Genomic DNA, 23621 nt, shown 5'->3' with positions numbered 1-23621 from the left:
AGCAGAAGGTCAACAACTGCAGCAAAAGGATGAGAAAAGGAGAAAAAGGAAAGGGGAAAAAAAAAACAAGAATGGATTTGGATTTGTGCACTGGCCTGAGCAAAACGGTCATAAAATTTGATGCTAGTGGAAAGAAAGGCATGCTTTCATTTTCCAAATACCTTTTGGAGTATATTAAGCTAATTTAGCTCATTTCCATCTAAAAAATACAGTTTTGCCAAAAAGCTGAGGGTGTCGTGGGTTAAGTTAATTTTCTTTCTTTTTTTGACAAATACGTGCTTGGTTGGTTCATTGTTGTTGTTGTCAAATAAAAAATAAAAACTTCAAATGGGCGATTTGAGAAAATATTCACACTTCTACCAAGGATGGCTTTTTGGAAATCTGAGGGCAAGGGGGAATTCTTTGATCTGGAAATCCCAAGGCACAGGGGTTCTTATGATTGTAATTCCCAAGGCATGTTTTCTTTTTTTTCAGATCTAGGATCTCCAACATGTGAAAGCACCAATGAACTGACAACACTGCTGACCAACATGGAAAGCAGGATACTGTAAAAGACAAGCATTGATTGATCATACATGTATTTGCATTCATTTACAGAAGAAAAACGATAAAACATGGTTGTACATCAAGCTCCAGAGGCCATAAAGTTGATGGATTTTTTGACAGATTAATAATTCCCAATGAGCATGCACGACAACGACCAGCCACATTTCTTTGCAAGCAAATGCAAAACATGGATGAACAGTGATACATATTTATAAAAAAAAGCTGTAATGGCATTTGATTGAGTGAATATCATTTGTAATGTTGAAGGTACATTAGGCAGGATTTGCCTGTGGTATTCAAATTTCTAAAGTACATGTAATTAGGACAAAAAGACAATCTTCAGTAGTCTAGTCACAAACTAGTCACAAAATTGTGAGGGAGGAGGAGGAAGTTTCAGTCGCCAAACATTTAGTCATGAATGCATGCGATGGTGTCAGCCACAATTTCAAGCCATGCAGACATTTGTTTGACTGAAAATCTTCAAGCAAAACTTCTGGGAAGATGTAAGAGTAAAGCCTCTTTCATGGGAAGTCATAGGGAGTAAAACAAGGAATTCCAGAGGGTTTAAGCAAAATTGGGGGAGAGCATTTTGGAATTTCCGAAGTGGGGTTAAAATATGGAAGCCTTCCGTGGATGTGTATGAATATTTTCTGGAATCACCCAATCACTGTTATGAGTTGCAGCTGGTCACTTACTCAGTACTGGATCCTGGCTCGATAAGAAAACTGCCAGTTATTCTTGATAGCAAGTTTGCAGAAATACCAAGCTTTTTCGCTACAACATATGCTGGCAGGTAATGAAGTGACATGGCCTAAATAAACACATCAAAAAAAAAAATCACACAATAGGTTCCTGTAATATCTTTCCCCATTGAGAATTTTTGTGAGTTGGGTCCTTCAAATATCCTTCCCGGAAGGATATTTGAAGGACCCAACTCACAAAAATTTTTTGCACTCACAAAACCTCCCAATTAGGCTAATTGGGAGGTTTTGTGAGTGCAAAAAATTTCCTAAAAGGCAGGTCTGGTGAAGAATGTTCCTCACATATCCATATCCAATTCAAATGTTCTGTGAGTTGGGTCTTTTCATCCTACATGAGAGGTTTTGTGAGTTGGAATCCTCTCATTCCTCTCATTGGCAACCAATGCAAATTTCATGGAAGAATTTAATAAATTTTCCATAAAAATCTAAGTCAAAAGCAGTGTAACATAAGTATTTGTTGATGTATTTAAATATTAGTTATAAGAAACAACCTACCTGATGTTGATCAATGACAGACGATATATCAGGTTCAGTTGGCACTTGAAGCTGAACTCTAACACGGGACTGCTTAACATCAATCTCTATCACTTCACCTGAAGCACCATAATATGGCGATGCTAACATGAAGCATTGACTTCCAATAGGAAAAAGGTCTTCAATGGTGTGAATGTTATCATCTTCATGACATTCATGGACATGGATGTCCTTTATATAAACAAACAAGAAATAATCAAGCTTAACACTGTTCAATAATAATGTGGCTAGTGAAAATAACCTTTCCACAAAATAAAAGAGAAACAATAGAAAAACCTTCAAAAAGCATGTAAACAGAAACAGAAAAAAATTAATAATTTAAATAGTACTCACTAAAGCCATGCCCATACAAAACATTTGTGGCCTGACTGATTGAGATTGTGGCCTGATTCAGGTCATAATGTTATTTTTGTAAGAACTGAGCAAGAGACAGCAAGACAAGGATGTTGTCTCCTAGTGTGACTGGATGAGACCACTGCCTGGCCTGTTTATTGTAAAGCCTATTTATGGCTTGAACTAGCATGATAGAGTACAAAACAAATTTATTCGCTTACGCGGCATTACTGAGACATTTGTCAGGCTGTTTTATCATTGTAATTCTGGCTAACTTCGTTTTACAAACACATAAAATTCAGACATGACATTTGTCAGGCCTTGTTACATTGGCCATAATCTTGCTGATCAGCATGACACGTCCTCGTACCATAAAAGTATGCTAAATTAAAAAACTAAAATATAACAGGATCCTTCTTTTGCATCACAATATTCATTTCAACAAGCTTATTCTCTCCTGGGTTGCATTTTTGTTCAGTTTTCGGTTTTCACTAGGGGTCTCGCAGTGCTGACATTGCGTGCAACGAAAAACTCCCAAGATATATCATGCTGTGCCACAAGTCTGCATCTACTCCAACATACCGTACAACGTACTTCAAATTTCCTGTAATGTGAACTCCTTGGCATTTTCAGTTAGGCCCAAAAGTTACCAGCTAACTGTTTTGGGTGTTGATACTAGTAGAGACCAGTGAATGGGTAAAAACTGTTTCACAATTTTGTGACAACACAACTTGAAATCTGATCTTGAAGTCCTTTAAGATAATATGGGAAGTTCACTTTGATTGGTCCACTCTGAATAAACATATAAAGTTTTATGCCATTGACATCAAGAAATAAGAACTCCACTGTTTCTTTGGAAGCGGGAAACCCTTGTGTCTTCATGTACTGTATTAGCGTCAGGAAAAGATCAACTCCTTCAAAATTCTCTCCATTTGCTAGAAACAATCTTGTTCAGTGTCTGTAAATAATGTTACTAGCAGCTTACTGTAACTTCAGTCTTTGCAATATGCAATGGCAACATGTTTGTGCAGAAAGGGTTTTGATGTTCTTCAAGAGATAATTTTTAAAATGAAGTGATTTCACTGAAAACACGTGTTAATATGCTGCTAGTGTAATTTTACTACCACAAGAAATGGAAGGAGCCAAGCATTGCTTGAGGTGAGCATGCAGCTTTAGCTAGATCCTTGTCAGAACTAGATCGGCACAAAGAAAAGTTTTATTAATATACAATTTGTTGCATGTATAAATGGCTACCAAGTAGAACTTCAATTGGTTAAGACTTGTATTTGATACAAGTAAATATATGAAATATCATATATTTGAACTGTGAAGAAAGATATGAAGACATGATTGATCATCGTATTTATGCACACAACTTAAGCAGTTGTGAAATAAAAGCATGAAAAAAAATTCAGGCCTGAACGGGATTCGAGCCCATGACCTCTGCGATACTGGTGCAGTGCTCTACCAACTAAGCTATCAAGCCATCTGGGAGCTGGTCACTTCGTGAGTTCGTAATATACCCGTAGATTGTGAAGAATACAAGTGAATATCCAAAAAATCCATTTCCTTTACTTAAATTGTTGTAACAGTTACAAGTACATGAAACGTTCCCAGAGTGTGATTGCAATGCATGCTGGTGATTGCATGCTGGTGTGATTGCAATGCATGGCTTATATCAGCTACATGCGAATTTCAGAACACATTTTGCTTCTTTAAAATGTGTTGATGACTTACGGGTTTATCAAGGCTTTATGATGCCTCTCAACCACCAGGCAGGCCGCAAAGGTACTTTAAAATAACACTTAAAATATTAGTTGACACAGCTCTAAAGCATCACGTCTCTTTTGTGTTTGATGACATTTCCTTTGACATTCAATCAAATCACCTGTTGTGTTTCACAATAAACAATCTGTTCCCAGATTTCTGCTCAATATGCTATTATCCCTCAGAGTAATAGCCAGGCTTAAGCCCCCCAATCCAATCAAAAACCAGTATCTTGGCAGGGGGAAACTTCAACAACACACGCGATCTTGATCAGCTCTAAAACATGAACCCACAATACGGTCATGTGATACTGGTCACCAGATATCTTGTTTTGACAACTACCAATAAGCCATAACATGAATGTCCAATATCAAAGATGTATCTATGGTAAAGGTGCTACTCTCATATTTTTCAAGATATTGGGCTTAGCTCACACATGAGTGTGGCATACGACATATGTGACCCTCTTTGGGAAAACGGACACTAACGCTTTTTCGTTAAACGGTCAAGAAAAACAGTTTTAAATGGATACTAAATGGCTAACTCAAGCGTTTAAATGGTTTCCATAACCGTTTAAACGGATAGCAAAAATTTTAAACAGTTGACCAAAGTCAGAAAACAGATAGCTTAAAGCATTAGACAGTCAACCAAAAAAACAAACGGTTAGCTTGAACCGTTAAATGGTTGACCAAAGTCCAAAAACGGATAGCTTGAACCGTTAAATGGTTAACCAAAGTCCACAAACGGACAGCTTAAATGATTGAACAGTTTACCAAAGTTCACAAACGGACAGCTTAAACAGTTGAACGGTTGAGTCGGCGAGATCGTTTCAGGAAAAACTAGCAGTCTTACAATGTTAAACAGATATCTTTGAATGCAACAAAGGAGCATAAAAACTGTAGATTGTTAAAGATACATTCTGCGAACGAAAAAAGTACTGTCGTATCTGATGAACTTTAGTCGGGTTACTTCGAAATTCATTTGTTTGCTCGCTTTCTCGTTTGTGCATTCTATTTCTGGGTAAACTTTCGCTGCTTTCGTGCGACTTTATGTTGATTCTCTGCCCTGACATTATTTTGTTGATTTAAGCGCAATTTACCAAGAACAGTTTCGCTGCCAATATCTCAACCTGAACGGCTAGTTCAAGAAACGCTAAAATAACAAAAACCGTAACCTCTGGAAGCAAATTATATGTAACGTTGTTGACAAGAAAATTTTTCAATACATGCGTTCAACAGGCGCAACTAACTTTTTATACTGTCACGAAACCTGTAATAATAACCATCGCAAATTGAGACTGCAGTTTTAATCACAATCTCCTTCTTTGTTCATTGTTGTTTCGGTTTGAAGTTGCATGAAACAAATTTGCATACGCAATGAACTGCAAATGCCATGACCTTGTCAGAAGCCGAGATGCGTCAGGGTCAAATAACGCAATACGCGAGAAATGATTTGCTTTCTAAAGAAATTTTGAAGTTTCAAGATTACAAATTTTGGGCCTTTTTGTTTCAACCATAGCTATCGAAACGGAATGCGCCACAATAAAAAACTTGACAGCAGTATCCGCGTCCTTGCAGCTATTCACCAGATTCCTGCTAGCTTAAATTCATAGCCCAGGCGCAAGATGTTTATCTTCTCCGGTTTAACACTGTGGCGTCGATCAAACGGTGAAAACTTAGAGAGGTTTAAAATAGCAGCCCAAACTTTGATGACATTTGCTGGTAAATTTTTTACCGAAGAAATGGACAGAAGAGTCACTATAATGTTGTTCAAATTGTAGTCAGTTTTGTATCCACCGGACGCGACAGCGATAAACCGGAGAAGATAAATGTCTCGCTCCTTTCTGGCTGTTACCTATGAACATTGCGTGACCATAAAACTTTCAAGGTGGGTCTGAGTTTTCGGGGTCTGAGTTTTTCGTGACACCCGGTATTAACAGGCTGTGCTAGCTCACTGCGGCTGAATTGCGCCGAACACATTCCGATAAATAGAAGATAGCATAAAGTCATTTCAACTTTATTTACACTACACTAAACGAAAGAAAACAATTTTGAAGTCTAAGCGACGTCTACCATGGTTACAAAATAGTCGCAAAATTAAGTGACAAACTTTAATTTCTTAATTTTCCCTTTCTCCGGCATGCTTACTTATGTGTTTACTAAGGCGACACTTAGAATTAATTTTGCCCTTGATTGATTTCCATGCTTTGTCCTTTTCCGTGGTAGATTCAAGGGGAAATCGGCTGAAAACTAGCACCTTTAACGCTTGAAGTTTTGTAACATCAAGCCGCCGTTTGTTGTGTTCCCTCAGTGTTGCTGTTACTCAGCTCTTCCAAGGTAAAAAAGAAAGGCAGAAGCTTAAGGGCACACCGGTGCCTCTCTTTTTCCTTCTCTAACACTTCTCGCACCCCTGTCGATTTGCTCGGCGTTACTAATGAGCGGATGACGTCTTCACCAACTTCTGTGTCGTCCTGAGAACTGGATGACGGTAGTGTCAGCATTTCAGGTGTTGTAGGCACTAGTGGGGTTGAAGGCAGTGGTTCACTGTTCCATGGGGTCATTGCTGAGGGATGCCAAAGCCTCGTGGTCGATGGTCGGCAGGTTATCGTTCGGAGGAAGTGCATCAAAATTCATTACTGGATCAGTGAACTGGAAAGTAGGAAATATTTTCTCATTAGTTTCGGACCAATGGTGGAGCGACTACAGAATACAGGGCCACTTTGGTCCCCCTCATTAAAGGGACACTGTCACCATTTTTAGCATGAGTTTGGAAATCTCAAAAACATATATCAATCATTGGAAGCTGAACAATAATGGTTTTATTTTGTAGAGCAGCCCCGATAAATGATTAATACCCATTCGGAAGTGAGGACAGCTAACGATGGCGAGGATGGAAACGGATTGCGATATGGATTTTTGAAAAAGCGTCAGGCTGTCAGTTTTTCAAAAGTTCAAGTTAGGCTCGAAAATCGTCGAAATTAAGTTGTTATTACATAAATTTAGGAACTATTTCATGAATTTAACAGTTTTAAGCAAACATATCGTGACAGTGCCTCTTAAATGGAGCCGTTTCTGAAGTAAACATGTAGGTTTTCAGTTGCCAGTCCAATTCAGTATGACCCGTTCGGGTGAGAAAGCAAAGATGCTCCGTATCCAGATGCGATTCTTTTAAAAAATCCATTTTACGACAAGCTTATGCAAATCCCATGAAAGAACAACAACTTACCACTTTTTCTAATGAATCCAGGCGGTGCTCAATCTTGCTTAGTCGTAGGGACATGTTGTCCTCCATTGCTGACAGTGTGTCCCCCAATGTCTCCATCATCTGTCGAAATATAATATGCATTAGTACCACAGATTGACTACAATTCGGAGGCAATAGTACTGACCTTAAAGCATGCTTTCTGGCCACCAGTGATAGGGCCTCTCACTTTTTCAAACATCTGCAGAATTCTGAACATTGTCACGCTTCGTCTTCTGCAGATTATTTTCGTGTTTTAGATCACAAGTTTACCAGTTTTCAACTCAAAAGAGGCTATTCATATTCAGAGAGAACAACCCTCTTTGACTCAACAGTTACACCATGTCAATCTTAAGGCTGCTTTACATGGTAGGATTTGTCGGCCCGATGGCTTTGGAGCAGAAATCTTACCTGGATTTTGACAGCCGGTGAAGGACCGATTCATGGAAATGAAAATTGGTCCAATTAAAAAAATCTGTTGCAGTGCAACAGATTTTCTGAAGTCGGCCAGACACTCTGAAATGAAACTGCCTCCTAAATAAAGGGCATGCGAACAAATTGTTAAAGGTACAGGTTGCATCTTAAAATCGGCTGTCAAAATAAAGATTAGCGCTCCAACGACAAATCGCACAGTGTAAACCGGCCATTAAACTATCTTTTTAATTCCCACACTTTCACGCTTCACTTCATTCCATTGTCATTGCTTTCTTAAAATTCATTTCTTGATATGTTTTTGAAAATGCAGTTTAACATTTGATCAGTGTGCTTACCTTGCAGAAGCTTTCCTTTACTTTATTATTCACAGCTTCCACAACAGAAACGTTGGCACACTGAAGACTGTTGAGTTGGCCTTTAAGGGTTGCACATTCAGCTTCCTTGGTGGCTAATTGCTGCTTTATTTCTTCCAAATCTTTGTTTGCGGTCTGCATGGTTTTTGCCTTCTTGTTGGCTCAATTTGATTCCCAGTCAGCCTCCCGCTTTTTCTGCTCCGCCAGAAACGCATCATACGGATCAACACTAGTCACTGGACTTTCCTGGGAATGAAGGCATTGTTATAAGACACAGTGAAATCCCCAATGTAAGACCACACGAAGAAAATCAACCCAGGAAGAAGTTATTTCATGGGATGAGACCTTACGGTATTCATGCACGGTATGCCTTAAAAAAGTAACCGGTCGTTTCGAAGACGCCTCCACAGCCTCCAATGCCTCCAACGCCTCCACCTTCTAAGTTAAGTGCTGTGCATGCGACATTAATAAGTGTGTATTGTTTTCAGTCATCTCAGTAGTCCCAGCATGAATAATAAAAGTGTGAGTTGTGCTTAACCAATTTTTGGTTCAGACTATTTTAAATGTCGAACGTTAAATTTCAATTCAGTAAAAATTATCAGTTTAACAGTGCGTTAAAAACAGGAATCGCATTCACGGGAAATAAGTTCCATCGAATCATTACGTTAAAAAAATAAGGCTGGATACACCTGTCTCGGTCTGAATTTTCTGTTGATGATATAAACGTCTTACACTGAAGTTCTTATTACTAATTTTACGTAACAGTTCAGAGTATGCGTAATATAAGAGGTTTGTGAACTGGCTATCAGAAGTTTGCGAACTGACCAAGAAACAACCATAATTTTTTACAAATGTGAGCACCTGTTGAAAACTCGATGCATTGCGATCTATCAGTCGCCATGGGTAAGACAAGATTAGATGTGGGTGCTCCAGGTCTCCTCAAAACACAGCCCAAATCAATTCTATTAGTGAAATATAATTCGCTTTGATTCAGCTAAGTTTTCTATTATGTAATGGACAATTAAATGGTGTCAAAGAGGAAAAAAACTTTTTAGCCAAATCAGTCCAGCCTCATTACCTTGTAAGTGCAAATGAACGATAAGTACCTTATGAACACTTGAATCAACTTGAGTTTTCCCTGGCTGCTGGCGTGTTTTCTGCTTTTTGGCTGGTAAGTTGGACTGGTTGGAACTCGGGCTGGGTTCAGCAGCAGACACAAACTTCGACGACCACTCAATGTCTTTTTGATTGAAAACCTCTTCGCTATCTGTAACCAAGGACACAATAAGGGTTAGTTCACGCAGCAATAAATGTAAAAACTTAATGACCACACAAAATGTGCTTAAAATTGAAATTTTTGGTGATGTGTGAGGAGCTCATGCAAAAATTACTGAACAGAATCTTCATGTGTTGAGTGAACAGTTACCAATGGAAAGGTTGTAAGACTTACCATCCACAGCTACAATCTCTGCTTGTATCTTCTTGCCTTACCAGTTGACTGTCACTGTGCTTCCTTCTTTGGATTGGAAGCTTTTATCTAAAATCAGCCTTGTGGGGGCGATACCAGTCATCATTTCTTGTGGAAAATACAGCAACGCTTTCGACAGCTGTTTATTAGTTTCTTTGCATAGTTGCCTAAGAGACATGTTTATCGAGTCTGCGACACGAGCGTGGGCTACGTTGAAACCGTTCCGATTGTTGCAAGTAACGAACCTAAGATGGGCACCCTTTTATATACAGCTCATTAAATAAACAGATTTTGCATTAATAAAGTTAATTACTGTAAGGTACGCCCACTGGGACTTGAGTTGAGATTTTTCCCGTCATTGATCTTTTGTCACACAAGCTTTAGAAGTTTTTTTTTTGGTTTCTCTGGTGGAGTTTTGATATACTGCAGACTTGCTTTAGGCCGCTGCTTTCTGTCGCGCGCTTAAAATAAAGAAAATCGCTGTATTCTACGGACTATTCTGTGAACACTAATATGAATTTTATTCAGATACGTCCAGTACAACCCGAGTTATGCAGTTTTCCACTTTGAACCTTTAGTGAATAGGCAGCAGGTTGTTGTCTCGAAACTGCTCTTGAAGCATCGAGAGTTTTCAATTATTGTTCGGTCTGTTAAAAGAGAGATGCTTATGATCAAAATAAAGCAAAGAGCTCCACTTTGACACAAGCGCTTTGGTCAAATTTATGAATTAGTTAATTAGTGTAAGGTATGCCTACTGGGACTCCAGGCCAGAATTTCATTAGTATATGTTCAGTTGAACTCGAGTGTTAAGCATTTTTGTTTCGTGTGACCTTGTGCCAGATGGCTCTCAAATGATTACCACAACAACTGAATAGCTTTCCAATCACTGAGATTTTTTGATAGTTGTTAACCCCGCTGAGTTATTGGTGATCATGCAGAAAAGTAGATGAACTGGCATACGAAACAGCTTTTATTAAAAACTCCTCCTACATAAAGCGAAGCACACGTCTAAATTTAAGTAATTACAATATGAATAACTTTTTTCTTCCCTACGAATGCATACTTTCCATGACAACAAATGATGCAAACGAACAACAAACGAACCTAAGATAGGCATCCTTTTATATACAGCGCATTGAATAAACAGATTTTGTGTCATAGTGGAGCATTAATAAAGTTAATTACTGTACGGTACGCCCACTGGGACTTGAGTTGAGATTTTTCCCGTCATTGATCTTTTGTCACACAAGCGGTAGAAGTTTTTTTTTTTTGTTTCTCTGGTGGAGTTTTGATATACCGCGGACTTGCTTTAGACCGCTGCTTTCTGTCGCGCGTTTAAAATAAAGAAAATCGCTGTATTCTACGGACTATTCTGTGAACACTAATATGAATTTTATTCAGATACGTCCAGTACAACCCGAGTTATGCAGTTTTCCACTTTGAACCTTTAGTGAATAGGCAGCAGGTTGTTGTCTCGAAACTGCTCTTGAAGTACCGCGAGTTTTCAATTATTGTTCGGTCCGTTAAAAGAGAGATGCTTATGATCAAAATAAAGCAAAGAGCTCCACTATGACACAAGCGCTTTGGTCAAATTTATGAATTAGTTAATTAGTGTAAGGTACGCCTACTGGGACTCCAGGCCAGAATTTCATTAGTATATGTTCAGTTGAACTTGAGTGTTAAGCATTTTTGTTTCACGTGACCTTGTGCCAGATGGCTCTCAAATGATTACCACAACTGAATAGCTTTCCAATCACTGAGATTTTTTGATAGTTGTTACACCCACTAAGTTATTGGTGATCATGCAGAAAAGTAGACGAACTGGCATTACGAAACAATAGCTTTTATTAAAAACTCCTCCTACACAAAGTGAAGCACGCGTCTACATTTAAGTAATAATTACAATATGAATAACTTTTTTCTCCCCTACAAATGCATAATATCCATGACAACAAATGATGCTTTTGCTTGTGTGCATTTTACGAAAGTGACAAACTATGGAAGACGTTGATATTATAGAAAGAAAAGAAACTCCGAACGAAATGATCGAAAGAGCGAAAAAATTCCTTCTCAATGGCTGTGGTTGTTTGCGTGGTTCCAAAGGAGGTCCCTGCTCCAGAGAATTTAAAGAAGAAGCGGTGTTATTTAATCTGAATAACTGTCTTGAGTTGACAAGTGGAGAGCTCGACTTGATAATTTTAGCAAACATTCAAGCCTTCAGCCACAACGACTGCATTGGAACAAAAAGAAGCAGAAGTTCCAGGTGTACCTACCAGTTTCAGTCCGTCTCCATCTGCAAAGAAATGTTCATTCACCTTTATGGTATCGGTTATAACCAACTTCATCGTCTCAAGGATGAACCAGGTGTTGTTTACTGCTGAGAATATTTGACATCCCCGGAACAAGCATGTGCCTTACTGAAGGATGGTGCTGTGATCCCACCTGATTCTGTTCTTCCGCAGGAGATCAACCCAGAAGGATTAAGTGATGAACGCAGAAACTACTTACATCGTGAAATAAGACAGTTTTGCAAGCCTGGAACTGAAGATTTAGTTGCACCAGTTCCATAAGTTAATCATTGTTTCGAACTTGACCAGTGCTATGCTATGTAACAAATTGGCTTAAGTATTTACTTTTCCTTCTATTAAATTCAAGCCTAAGCTGTGAGAGAATTAAATGATGCTTACGTAGGTAGTTATTGTACATACACCATCGTTTACTAATGAAATAAATGAAGTTGTACACTGAAATTATTTTGGGATATTATTTTCCATGTGGCCCTTCTTTCCACAGTTCTATTCTTGCCCTCAAGTACGGCTAACTGCTCAGTTGACGAAAATAAGCCGGGTAGGAAACAGGGCGAATTCGAACAGATTTTCAATCCAGCTTAAGCGGTAATCGATCAGTCAAACTCACAACAAATTTTGCATGTTTGGTTTCTGTACTCTCAATTGATTGCTAAAATAACAAAGCCTCTGATGCAAAACAAAGACTGTTTTTCTTTAATAAGGAAACAGCAGAAGCAATAGATAATAATTATACAATAACGAAAGTTTTAATCGATTGAGCTTGGAGTTTGAATTCAATGGTGAAGGTTTTTACCTGGTTTTCACGTTTTGTTTTTGTTTCCCAAAGAAGGTCACAAAGGTCGTCGCTGTTTTCAAAGTGTTCGGTCCCTTTCAAATCAAGCTCTCCATTCCATAGAATTATTAGCAAGAACAGATTGAGGTCGTCGTAAAAAACTTATTGAGTGAGTGATTCATCAGTGAGCGATAATCAAAATAACAATACGGGACAGGCAAGGAAGTGACATCACAATCAAATGAGCACGCGCACGTTATTTTTATCTTCTTCCTGCCGTTCGACTGTGTGATCTGGCTGGTTACAGAATAGGTAAGAATAAACATCTCCTGAAAGATTGCAACCCCTCACAATCCCACCAAGCAATGACCTAAATTTTTGAGCTAAATAAATTGTCTATGACGAACGATTTAAAACTATGACACGGGAACCAAGACAGCATTATCTCAAGATAGAGTGCACTGTTCTGAACAAGATCAATGGCAGAATCATGGTCGGAATGAATGGCTTCATCGGCTCTCGATGCCCGTTTGTGCAAACAGATATTTTTTTCGTCATTTGTCCAAGGATACAACGATTACTCACTTTCTATAAACATGGATAAGTTGGAACTAAAATAAAATACCGTTGTCCTGCAGTTTACGTTCCGTGAGTATCGAGCGATCGTTAGCTTGATAGTTCTGCTTGCAAGGTTACCTTGAACAGCTGCTGGCTTTTTTTTTAAACGGATAAGCAAACCATTTAAACGTTTTCCCTAGGGCATCAAACGGATAAGCAAACCCTTGAAACGTTTTCGCTAAAGCGTTAACCGGATGCAAATTTTTTTAAACGGATAAGCAAACCGTTTAAACGTTTTCGCCAAAGCGTTAAACAGATGTGAATTGTTTTAAATGGATAAGCAAACCGTTTAAACGTTTCTGTTAAAGCGTTAAACGGATGCAACTTTTTTTAAACGGATAAGCAAACCATTTAAACGCTTGCATGAACCATTTAAATGGGTATAAACGGATTGTAAACAGTTTCACCATATAAACGGAAAAGCGTTAGTGTCCGTTTTCCCAAAGAAGGTCACATATGTACAGATTCACAGACATGTACGAATGAATGGACAGTCATGTGACAACCAAAATTAATTATCTAAGGTATAGGGCTCTGCTGGCACACAGGAGCTCCGCTATAACTACCGCAGGACAATCCCTGCCAAAACTTCATCAGAAGGGGAATGAGGCCATCCCATCAATCAAAATGATGTCCTCTTTGCACACAGGCTGGTCCCTCTCACTCTAACCATCTTCCAAGCAAATTCCATCATCTCCCAGAGGAGGATTGTAAATTTATCACTAAGGCACAATGGTGAAACAGCAGCATGTGCCTACGATAGAGAATACTACAAGGTGTACAGTAACCTTGATCATGGTTTAAAGCCTGCAGCCATCTGTATACAGGCCTGTCAATCCTCCTTATTGATACCTTCCATCCTCGTCACCCGGTTCGTATAGCCATAGACTGCTAGAAAAACAATGAGCCACTCCTTTGTCACATGCTTGGGATGCATGTTACTCCCAGCTTACAATCTGCTCACCAACCAAATAGCTCCTCCCCCTTAAAGGTTATTGGAGAAACATGCCTGTCATTCTCATGTGGCAGCTGAAAATTCTAGTTTGAAGGCCAAGTAGTAGAGAACCTTGATGTAGAACACCCTTCATGGAGGCTAATGACATCTCCGTCCATCCAGCTGCCAAGTGATCCTTAGCGATGGTACCACATACCTTTATGGATCTCAGGCCCAAACAGCTGGAAGTACCACTGCCCATCATACTATTGTTATCCATGCCCCTTCTACCAATACTACCATTTGGCCTGGTGAGGTCATTTAAGTTACCCTACCCTATGAGGCACCAACCAACTACAAGTATGCCGTTGAGCATTGTTCCAACACCGCAAGTGTACAGAAGTTGGCAGCCTCACAGCTGTGACTGACCCCCAGCATTGTTTCAAGTATTGCAGGCAAAATACAAATCCCAAACTTGTCACCAGAGTGTCACTCAGAGTTGTACCCATTGTTCTACTTTAAGTCAAACTCCACAAGCACCCATTGAAAAGTCTTCATACAAGGCCACCACATGCCATTGGCATATCCTTGGCAGCTGATGTTTTAAAGCATTCCTGACAGCTTATACGAGTGTTGGGTGAATCCATGACATTGTATTCAGTTACGCCCTGTAGATGGTCCTCCCAGCATTGTTCGTACAGACCCTATCTCTGGATGATCAGCAGCTACAACATCAGAATCATTCTAGAGACAGGGCACCCAAAGAATCCTAACAAGAACCCCATAGCAGAAAGTGCTGTACAGGTGCAGCAACCGAAGTTACCCTTGCAGTATCTACAGCCTGCCTCAACTCCCACATCCACTCCCACAGATTATCTTCTTGGGAAATGTGCTGCCAGCACGACCGATCTTCAAATCACAAACTCCTCTTGTCTGACCAAGATCTAATAACCAAACAGCATGGCCCCCTTGATCTAACCACTGCCAACTTGCAACATTGAACATGGAGGACTTGTGTACATTTTCCTGGACAGAAACAAATTACAGGCCAGGGATCGTTACCTAGTGACCACTATGGATGGCACCCTCTGTATTAGCAATGTATGGAAATTTGATGGCTCCCAATTGTGCAGCACTTCCTATTGCATACGAAAATTAGATTGCTACTGAGTACTTGGAGTTCTGATGGCTACAGTCCTGGAATGTTAGATGACTCCTGTGAGGACGAAGAGGAACCCATTCAACACCAAACCAACCCCACTGTTTCACCAGACATTCTGAAGGCAGTCTCTTGTTCCACTGATCACCATACACCCAACCCACAAGGTCACTTCTCTCCCAAGCCAAATTTCAATGACCACAAGGATTCCCCTCCCCACCAGGCTAAAGAGTCGCAGGTTGCTAGAGCCGAAGGCACTAACCAACTGAGATGGTCAACAGCGAACATTGATGCTTCATACATTACCATGATTACACCACAGACTTCTAACATATTAACATATGTAGTGTTTCCTATCTAATGGGCCTTATGTCTGTCGATGAAGATGAGACTCTTGCCAACTGATGAAATGGATATTGAGTGTTCCTGATGTCAAAGATAATCGCAATTCTAAAAAATTTTATTAGATAGGTTATCCATTGGTCCCTAGACAGTCTTCCCGTAAGAGGGACAGAAATTTTCTCCATTTACATCCAGATTATCATGTTACCTTAAGTATTCCATTTAGGATATCTGTTAGTCCTTTCCAGTAGGATAAAAGAGAAGTTACACCAGAACCAGTCAGCAGTACTTGGTTAGTTCAGTTGTGTGCAGGACTCACTTTGTGTCTGTTCGCATTTTTGGTCAGCCATTTTGTTGTAAGTGTGTTAGATTTATCCGTTAAAGTACTGGTGTAAATTGTTAGAATTTACTCTTTACATTTATGGTAATAGTCAATTTCCAAACTGCTTTACATAATTGCACTTTAAAACATGTAATCCTCTGGGGTCATGTGGAAAAACATGAAGTAACTTTGAAACATTACACATACCTTTACAGTCAACTGGTAAGGATAACAGACCAGCATGGGTGACCATTCATTTTCCATAGTGACCAGACCTTTAGCTCCACATACATATCTAGAGTAATGGAAAGACTCAGGTTTTAACAGACAATAATTTTATCCTTGCCAGTAATGCCTCATTGGGTAATAATAAGAAATCTGATCCTTTCAACACAGATATGCTGGTGAAATGCCTGCTACATTATACTGCTCTTGGTAAAATTGCACAGGCAACAATACAATGTGTGTAACCCACATAACACCATGTGAGGCTGTATCAGAATTTTTTAGATCACGTCAGTCCAATACAACCAAACAAAGGCTTTCTGAAACTGTCTTCAAGATTGGTAGTAAATGTAAAGTAACTGTAAATCTCATTTTTAGTGGTCATGCACTTAGCTATACAAACACTGAGCTTAGCTAGTTTACAGACATACAACAGAAACAAAGGAAACAAATATTTCAAATAAAAGTAACATAGTTAAAAATCCCAACTGGCAGGAGGCAGACCAGTTGGCTATTTACAAAGCGTGACCAAGGATTTGAACTTGGGACTACCAAGAAACAAATCCCGCTAGGGGCAGGGTGGAGGCCTTGAACCCGGGACCTCTGGATTACAACACCAATGCCCTAAACCAATTGGCCACGCTGCATCCAATAGTGAAAAACAAAATGTGTTTTCAAATCCAAGGAAAATTCTCTGTGGCTGGCATGATATATCCTCACACTGGCAGGCATTAAATTACTCTACATGTAAATGGCTCTGAACCCAATGTACAGATATTTTTAAAACTTTGCAAAATGTTGTGTCTCATCCTGCTAAACAACATTTTGTAATATAAAGAAAATCCACTGAGCCAGTTTTGAATTAAAGCTATAATTAAAGGTGTTTTAGCAAGTCATACTGTTGCTATGGTAACCCACAGCTGTATTGTGTCACAAGAATGATAACATCATGTTCATCAATAATTGAGCAATTTTTGGATACCATGATAGAAGCATCAATTGATAAAGACAATAGGAAAACCCCAATTGGGATGGGTAAAAGGTGGCTGCAGCTGTCTTATAGATGTGGCCAGTTACCAAGGGGTTTTCGTTGCAGCATTAAATTTTCACTGACAAATTTTGGGACTTCAATAAGTGGCTGCTTAATAAGGGGTGGCTGCTTAAGGACAGTGCCTTCTTCTGTTCGTGCACACATGTTCTGCACATCATGAAAGGCATGGCTTACATGCCACACGTGAGGTGAAATTAACATTGATGTAATCAACTATGCTTCCAAGTACGCCACTAAAATGAAAGCAAAATTTTCCTACCACAACCAAATCAAGTTTAATGAACTTGAATTAAAGCTAAAGCTTAATGGCCTAACGGCTCGTGATTTACAAGCTTTTCTTGTGATCTCCCAAAATCCCCGTGGGTTATTACCCCTGTAAACCCATAAAAGTGTGGTCTATTGCTTAAATACATGAAGCTGATGTTTCTTTGAAAGTATTAGCCCTTTGTCAGAGCAAAGGAGTAAAACACTGAGCATCACCTTCACAAACTCACTACAGTGGTTACTTGAGTTTATCAACTTCAGTGTGATAACCAGCTTAGTGTTTCACTTGCCTGCTAACACAACCCAACAGTTTCTGTAGAAACTAATACCTTTGTTCATTCTTCAATGACTCCTTTCTCTATTGACTTAGTTAAAATACAAAGGAGGAAAATCCCAAACCTCTTTCCTCTAATTGTACAAGCTTCTATCATAACAGTTGTTTCTCCAAGTTCTATTCCTCTTCTTTCTAAATGACTGAAAAAGAACACAAAACAACAAACAATTGTAATTACTGCTCATCTCTACTGGGTGCAGTTCTCTTTAAAGGGCAGTTCACAGGTATTTTTTAGCATTTTCTTCTTCATTTTTCTTCTTTATTACTTTGAGAATTAATCAATAATCAGACTCTTTAAGCCAACTTGTGATAATTCCAAATAGACATGTTCATATAATCCATATGACAAGCTTGGTCAATTATAAATAAAATTAATTTACAATTAACTTGTCGATAAGGGCATGTACTAAAACCCGAAACAACAAAACGAAATGACCAAAACCAAGCCACCTAAACGAGCGAAACGAAACCACTGAAACGAAAACAACAAAACTAGCGAAATGACCGAAACGAGTAAAATAATAAGTAAATAAATGAATAAGTTAAAAAAAAAACCAGCCTTGATCTCTGGCTAGTTACTATGGCAGCCTGATCTCGTACCCTGATCCACATGTGTGACATCGTTACATCTCAAACCTGAAAGATGGATAAGTGCAAGGGTGTCGACGACGACAACAAAGACATTGAGAAAAAGGTAAGTATTTTTCACATTTTGAGTGGCATTCTAGCTAAAATGTAATTTCAAAGAAAGGTTTCCTGGTCGTATCGTGGATTCTTAGGCAGTGGTGAATCAACACTTCACCTTGGGCTGACACCTTGCCGTGGTGGTGAAGCTTGTGTGTCTTCATGACCCGGAAAGCTGTGCCGGCGGGGACTTTGTTCCCTGGCAGGTCTAACCATGCCGGATTGGTCGAAGGGTAGAGGCCAGACGAAGAACAGCCCCTGGTCCTCCAGGTTGGGGGTTGGGTGGCGGGCTGATAACCCGCTCCCAGAAAATGCTATTTATTACAGAAACCGAAGCTAGAACTACCACTGCACCCTATCGGGAAGCAGGGGTAAAAGATGTTAACACCCGGTTGGAACAACATGCGAAGCAGCGAATGACGCATAAACCGCCGACGAAATTGCTGTCGCCAAAATCGTGTGTGAAGATCGGGCAATGGAATGTTAGGACAATGTTTGAGACTGGTAAGTGCGCACAGGTGATCAAGGAGATGCAGAGGTATGGTATTAGTATTCTAGCAGTAAGTGAAATGAGATGGAACTCTTGTGGGAAGTTGAGGGTAGCTACAGGCGAAACTGTGCTATACTCAGGAATGAAGGTGAAAATCATGAGAGAGGAGTTGGCTTTATTCTGTCCAAAGAAGCTGCACAATGTCTGCTGGAATGGGAGCCAGTGTCTGAGAGGATAATCAGAGCCCGGTTCAACTCGAGGTGGCAGAAGGTTACCATCTTGCAATGCTATGCCCCAACAAATGAGGCAACGGAGGAGGTGAAGGATGATTTCTACGACCAGCTACAGATGGTTTTGGAGCAGGTGCCATGTAGAGATGTGAAGATCGTCATGGGAGATATGAATGCTAAGATGGGAATGGATAACACAGGCAGAGAGGAGGTGATGGGTAAACATGGAGCAAGAGCTGAGATGAATGAAAATGGTGAGAGATGGGCGGACTTCTGTCAGGCAAATGAACTGGTAATCGGTGGAATGCTGTTCCCCCATAAGGAGTGTCACAAGCGGACATGGAGGTCTCCTGATGGTGGTATTGTGAATCAGATCGACCACCTGGCATTTAGCAAGAGATGGAGGAGCTCACTGCAGGACGTTCGCGCGATGCGTGGAGCAGACGTTGGGTCAGACCACCACCTGTTGATGGCAAAAGTCAGGCTAAGGATTGCCAAAGTGAGAAAGGGGGATAGTGGCCGAGTGCGTTTTGAGGTCAGCAAGCTGAAAGATCTGGAGGTTAGGAACGCATTCAAGCTAGCACTGCATAACAGATTTGAGGGTCTGCAGCAGTTGATGGAGGAGGAGGAACTGTCAGTGGATGATGAATGGCACTGATGAGGACATTCAGGCACGAATTGGAAAGGCAAGACAGGCATTTGCGATGCTGAGACCAATATGGCGATCCACGGCACTAACAACCAAGACCAAGCTGAGAGTCTTTGGGACAAATGTGAAGGCGGTGCTCTTGTATGGTTCTGAAACTTGAAGGCTGACCAAGGGATTGGAGCAGAAGTTGCAAGTGTTTATCAGTAAGAGCCTGAGGAACATCTTGCGGATTTGGTGGCCTAGAAAAATCAGCAACAAGGACCTTTGGAGTCAAACAGGGCAACGACCGATAGAGGAAGAGATAAGACAGAGAGCTTGGGGCTGGATCGGCCACACACTGAGGAAACCAGATGGACACGTAGTCAAGAGGGCACTAGAGTGGAACCCACAGGGGAAGCGAAAGAGAGGGAGACCCCAAAACAGCTGGAGATGCACGAGAATGGCAGAGTTGGCGGCGAAGCATGTTACGTGGAATGAGGCAAAAGGCACTACACAAAATAGGGTTAGGTGGCGCGCGCTAGTTGAGGACCTATGTTCCACTTAGGAACGAAGAGGATTAAGTAAGTAAGTAAGGTGAATCGACAACGCCGAGCCCGGGATGTACGGAAACACAATCTCAAGAGTATCCGTGAAGCTGAGCGCCTAATGAGAAATTACTTTGAGAACTGCACGAGTCACGAAGGCCTGACGTTAGCCTCTCAAGTTGCCCTTGTTTTTCTTTAGAGATATATATTACAGAAAGTCCTGGTTCGCACGAAGAATGCTGCAAAGTTGTTCTTGAAAAGACCATTCGATTCGCACTGTCTAAGAATCTACGATATGACCAAAAAACCTGTCTTTGAAACTAGATTTCTTGTTTCAGCTAGAATACCATTCAAAATGTGAAAATACCCACCTTTTTCTTGATGTCTTCCTGCTTGACACGCTTGTGCTCATCCACCTTTCAGGTTTGTGATGTCACGATGTCACACATGTGGCTTAAGAGCAGGATCTGGGTATGAGATCCAGCTGCCATAGTAACGTGCTAGAGATCAAGGCTTTTTTTAACTTTTTTATTTATTTACGTACTATTTTACTCGTTTCGGTCATTTCGCTTGTTTAGGTGGTTTAGTTTCGGTGGTTTCATTTTGCTCGTTTCGTTTTGTTGTTTCAGGTTTTAGTACATGCCGTCGATAAGCAATATTCAAAACGGAGGGTAGGTGCCAATTAACTCTGATTATTGATTATTTATAATCTCATATAAACATTAAGCTCAATTAGGTGAAACACTTGACCTGTTTTGAATTGAACTTCTAATAACAAAAACTGAATGCGCTTGGTACACAACACTTTGTGTACTTTATAGGTAAACAAGAAGATCTGTTAGATCTTATAACCGCGCTTTTAAAATTTAAGTGTTCGCTTAGCACTACCGTCGGAATGCAGTGCACATTCCAAAGCATTGATGATTCTTTTCTTACTGTAGACATCACATCACTTGATCAACACAAACTGTATTATTGCACCATCAGTGGTAGCCGTTGACAAATCTCCGATGACGTAATGGTCTTAATCTAGAACTTTCTTCGGGATATGTATGGGCATGAACGATATGAAAGACACAATAATAACACTATTAACAACAGCTTTCTTTCTTAAAAGTCATGATTAAATTTAATTGGTGTTTTCCACGAGTAAAGGGCTAGCAAAGTAGTCACACAAGTCATATAAAAAAAAACCCATCCCGACCGATGTATCGATTTTGGTCACTCCAGTGACCACAGATTGAAAACGTGACAGAAAATTGTCGTTACTTTCGATTCTCACCAAATTTGTCATATCCCCCCCTCGGGAGAATTTTGTTAGGTTAGCTAATTTAGTATGCAAGCCACCGTAATGGCGGTTGCCGTCGGCGAAATGTTTATTTGCTCAAAATTGGGGCAAAATCTTTCGGAGATGGAAATCAGGACATTTGTAAGGATACAGAAAGTAATATGGGACCAGTTGCTGACCTCTAAGGCTGAATTTATCCAGAAGTAAGCTGTATTTTCGTTTTTGTGCCAAAAGCCACGCGATGAAATATTATCGGTTTGTTCTGCTGTCTTGTTCTGTTTTTTCTCTTGGTCTTTTTTGTAGTCCGCCGAGGCCAGTCTTTCGTCTAAATCAGTTGAAAAAAGTGCGAAAAAGATGTTCCCATTCAAGTTTAAGCTCTCAGACGATAATTCTGGAGTTTTTTGGCTGAAACGTCGGCTTTGTTATGTTCGTGTTTTTTGGTTGCTATGGGCGACCGTGGCTTCCTTTGTTAGGACAAGTCTGGGGAGTGAGGCCACGAAAAAATTCTAATTAATTCTGGTTTTGTTTGATTTCGCTGAAATTTTAACACGATAAAGCTGGATTGTTAAGGAGTAGATTTACTGCCTGCTGTGTGGTAGCTATTAACGCTTAAGTGATATATCGCTTCAAAATCAGGGTTTTGAAGAGATTTTTTTGCAACATGTGGGTTCATCATGATTTTGTAACCGGAGGTTTTTGTTGACCCCGAAGGAAAATATATCCGGAAAAGGTCATTTCATCGATGATTCAAACGAATATAAATATGTATATGTTCCCAGCAAAATTTCTGCTGAAAAAATATAATTTTTGACGAGCGCTGGGTTTTTAATTTTTTTTCTGGCGAAAGTCAGTATCGGAGATGAGATTTATGAATGTTTCAACAGCTTTTGGCGAGTAAACATCACAGGTTGCGTGACTCAAAATTTGGCTGAGTGGAAGCTCGGGTCTGGTCGCCTACAAATCGAAAAAAAAAACCATGGGTAAACCATGAACCGTGCTCGGCCCATGGCTGCACGGTTAATAATTATAATGAGCTTGATTTTTATTAAGGTTACCGAAAACCTTCGCAGGTGTCCTTAGCAAAAGAAATATTACCGCGCTGTCTTAAAGACAACCACTACAAATTATATATCAATGCAAAGGTTATAGAATGCTCTATTTGATAAAAATTGTTTTGCCTCAATTTTTTTTAATCATAAGGCGAGCGCGACCTAAAAGCACGAAACGACCGATGTTCCATTGAGTGAATTTATCAGGTATCAAACTCGACCGCATCAACAAAGCTACTGCATTATATCATTCACAAGGCATCAATCATCAAAACCGTGTGGGGGATTTGCGTTTTTCAAAATTGATCTCCTGCAATGGCCTTCGTCGTAAAACGTGTCGCTGTATTTTTGGACATCAAACTTGACAGAAATTTTCCAAAATAACCAATAGGAATATCAACAAACCCTCACACATTAGTGCTTTAGACTGTATCGGTGTATGATACATATTGATGTCACTTTGCAAAACACAGGAATCATGAGTCAATGGACAATTGAAACACGTGGCATAAGCCCAGGATAGGATAGCTAGAAAATTATATTTTGATTAAAAGTTCCTCATAAGTTGTTTGTGACTGTTTGCTTTAACAGCTTAAAATAATACCCAGAACTGGAAATGTTCCTGTTTTGTTTGTAGAATGAGCTGAGCTCACTGTCTTCATCATATGGTAAGTACATTCTGATGCTCTGCATAGGAAACTGAACTCAAAAGAATGAACCTGCTTGAAAACCTTTTGCAAATTGTAGGTATAAGATTCAAGTACCATATTAGTTATCCTCTTTATTGGTGATCAGTGACTTTAAACCATGTTCTCTGGAATACATTTACAGACAAACACATGACTCAAAATTTATCTCATGTAAGTTATGACAGTTTGTTCATATCAGTTGCAAATTGCGCAAACGCTGGTGAACTGCCATTCAGTGCTTTGCAAAAATT

The 23621-nt window shown here is 39.8% G+C and overlaps 2 protein-coding genes and 1 pseudogene across 4 annotated transcripts in view; 1 reads left to right on the top strand and 2 right to left on the bottom strand.

The window, feature by feature from the left end:
- LOC145482657 (5'-3' exoribonuclease 1-like) overlaps positions 1 to 23621 on the bottom strand; it is a 252391-nt gene that overhangs the window by 108416 nt on the left and 120354 nt on the right. Inside the window, exons 23-26 of the mRNA XM_081461264.1 lie at positions 17833 to 17907; positions 16101 to 16188; positions 1803 to 2012; positions 1242 to 1357 (exon numbers count right to left, since the gene is read on the bottom strand). Coding sequence (XP_081317390.1) covers positions 1242 to 1357; positions 1803 to 2012; positions 16101 to 16188; positions 17833 to 17907 — 489 coding nt within the window. The remainder of the gene's footprint in view (positions 1 to 1241; positions 1358 to 1802; positions 2013 to 16100; positions 16189 to 17832; positions 17908 to 23621) is intronic.
- Positions 3854 to 9615, bottom strand: LOC145480443 (uncharacterized; annotated as a pseudogene). Its single transcript, XR_014048516.1, has 5 exons — positions 9534 to 9615; positions 9076 to 9344; positions 7952 to 8215; positions 7167 to 7265; positions 3854 to 6589 (listed from the first exon to the last, which is right to left on the bottom strand). The product of XR_014048516.1 is annotated as an uncharacterized LOC145480443 (transcript).
- LOC145482719 (protein CFDP2-like) overlaps positions 17915 to 23621 on the top strand; it is a 67687-nt gene continuing 61980 nt past the window's right edge. Inside the window, exons 1-2 of one of the 2 annotated variants that reach the window (XM_081461360.1) lie at positions 17915 to 21891; positions 21967 to 23451. In XM_081461360.1, the coding sequence (XP_081317486.1) occupies positions 19026 to 19829 (804 nt within the window). In that variant the 5' untranslated portion in view covers positions 17915 to 19025 and the 3' untranslated portion in view covers positions 19830 to 21891; positions 21967 to 23451. Of the gene's footprint in view, positions 21892 to 21966; positions 23452 to 23621 lie in introns of those variants that run through there. The other variant, XM_081461361.1, reaches the window with a different exon arrangement.

The sequence above is a fragment of the Orbicella franksi genome, chromosome 3 (genome assembly GCF_964199315.1).
Source record: "Orbicella franksi chromosome 3, jaOrbFran1.1, whole genome shotgun sequence".
Lineage (NCBI taxonomy): Eukaryota > Metazoa > Cnidaria > Anthozoa > Scleractinia > Merulinidae > Orbicella > Orbicella franksi.
This window is presented reverse-complemented; position numbering and strand designations above follow the sequence as displayed.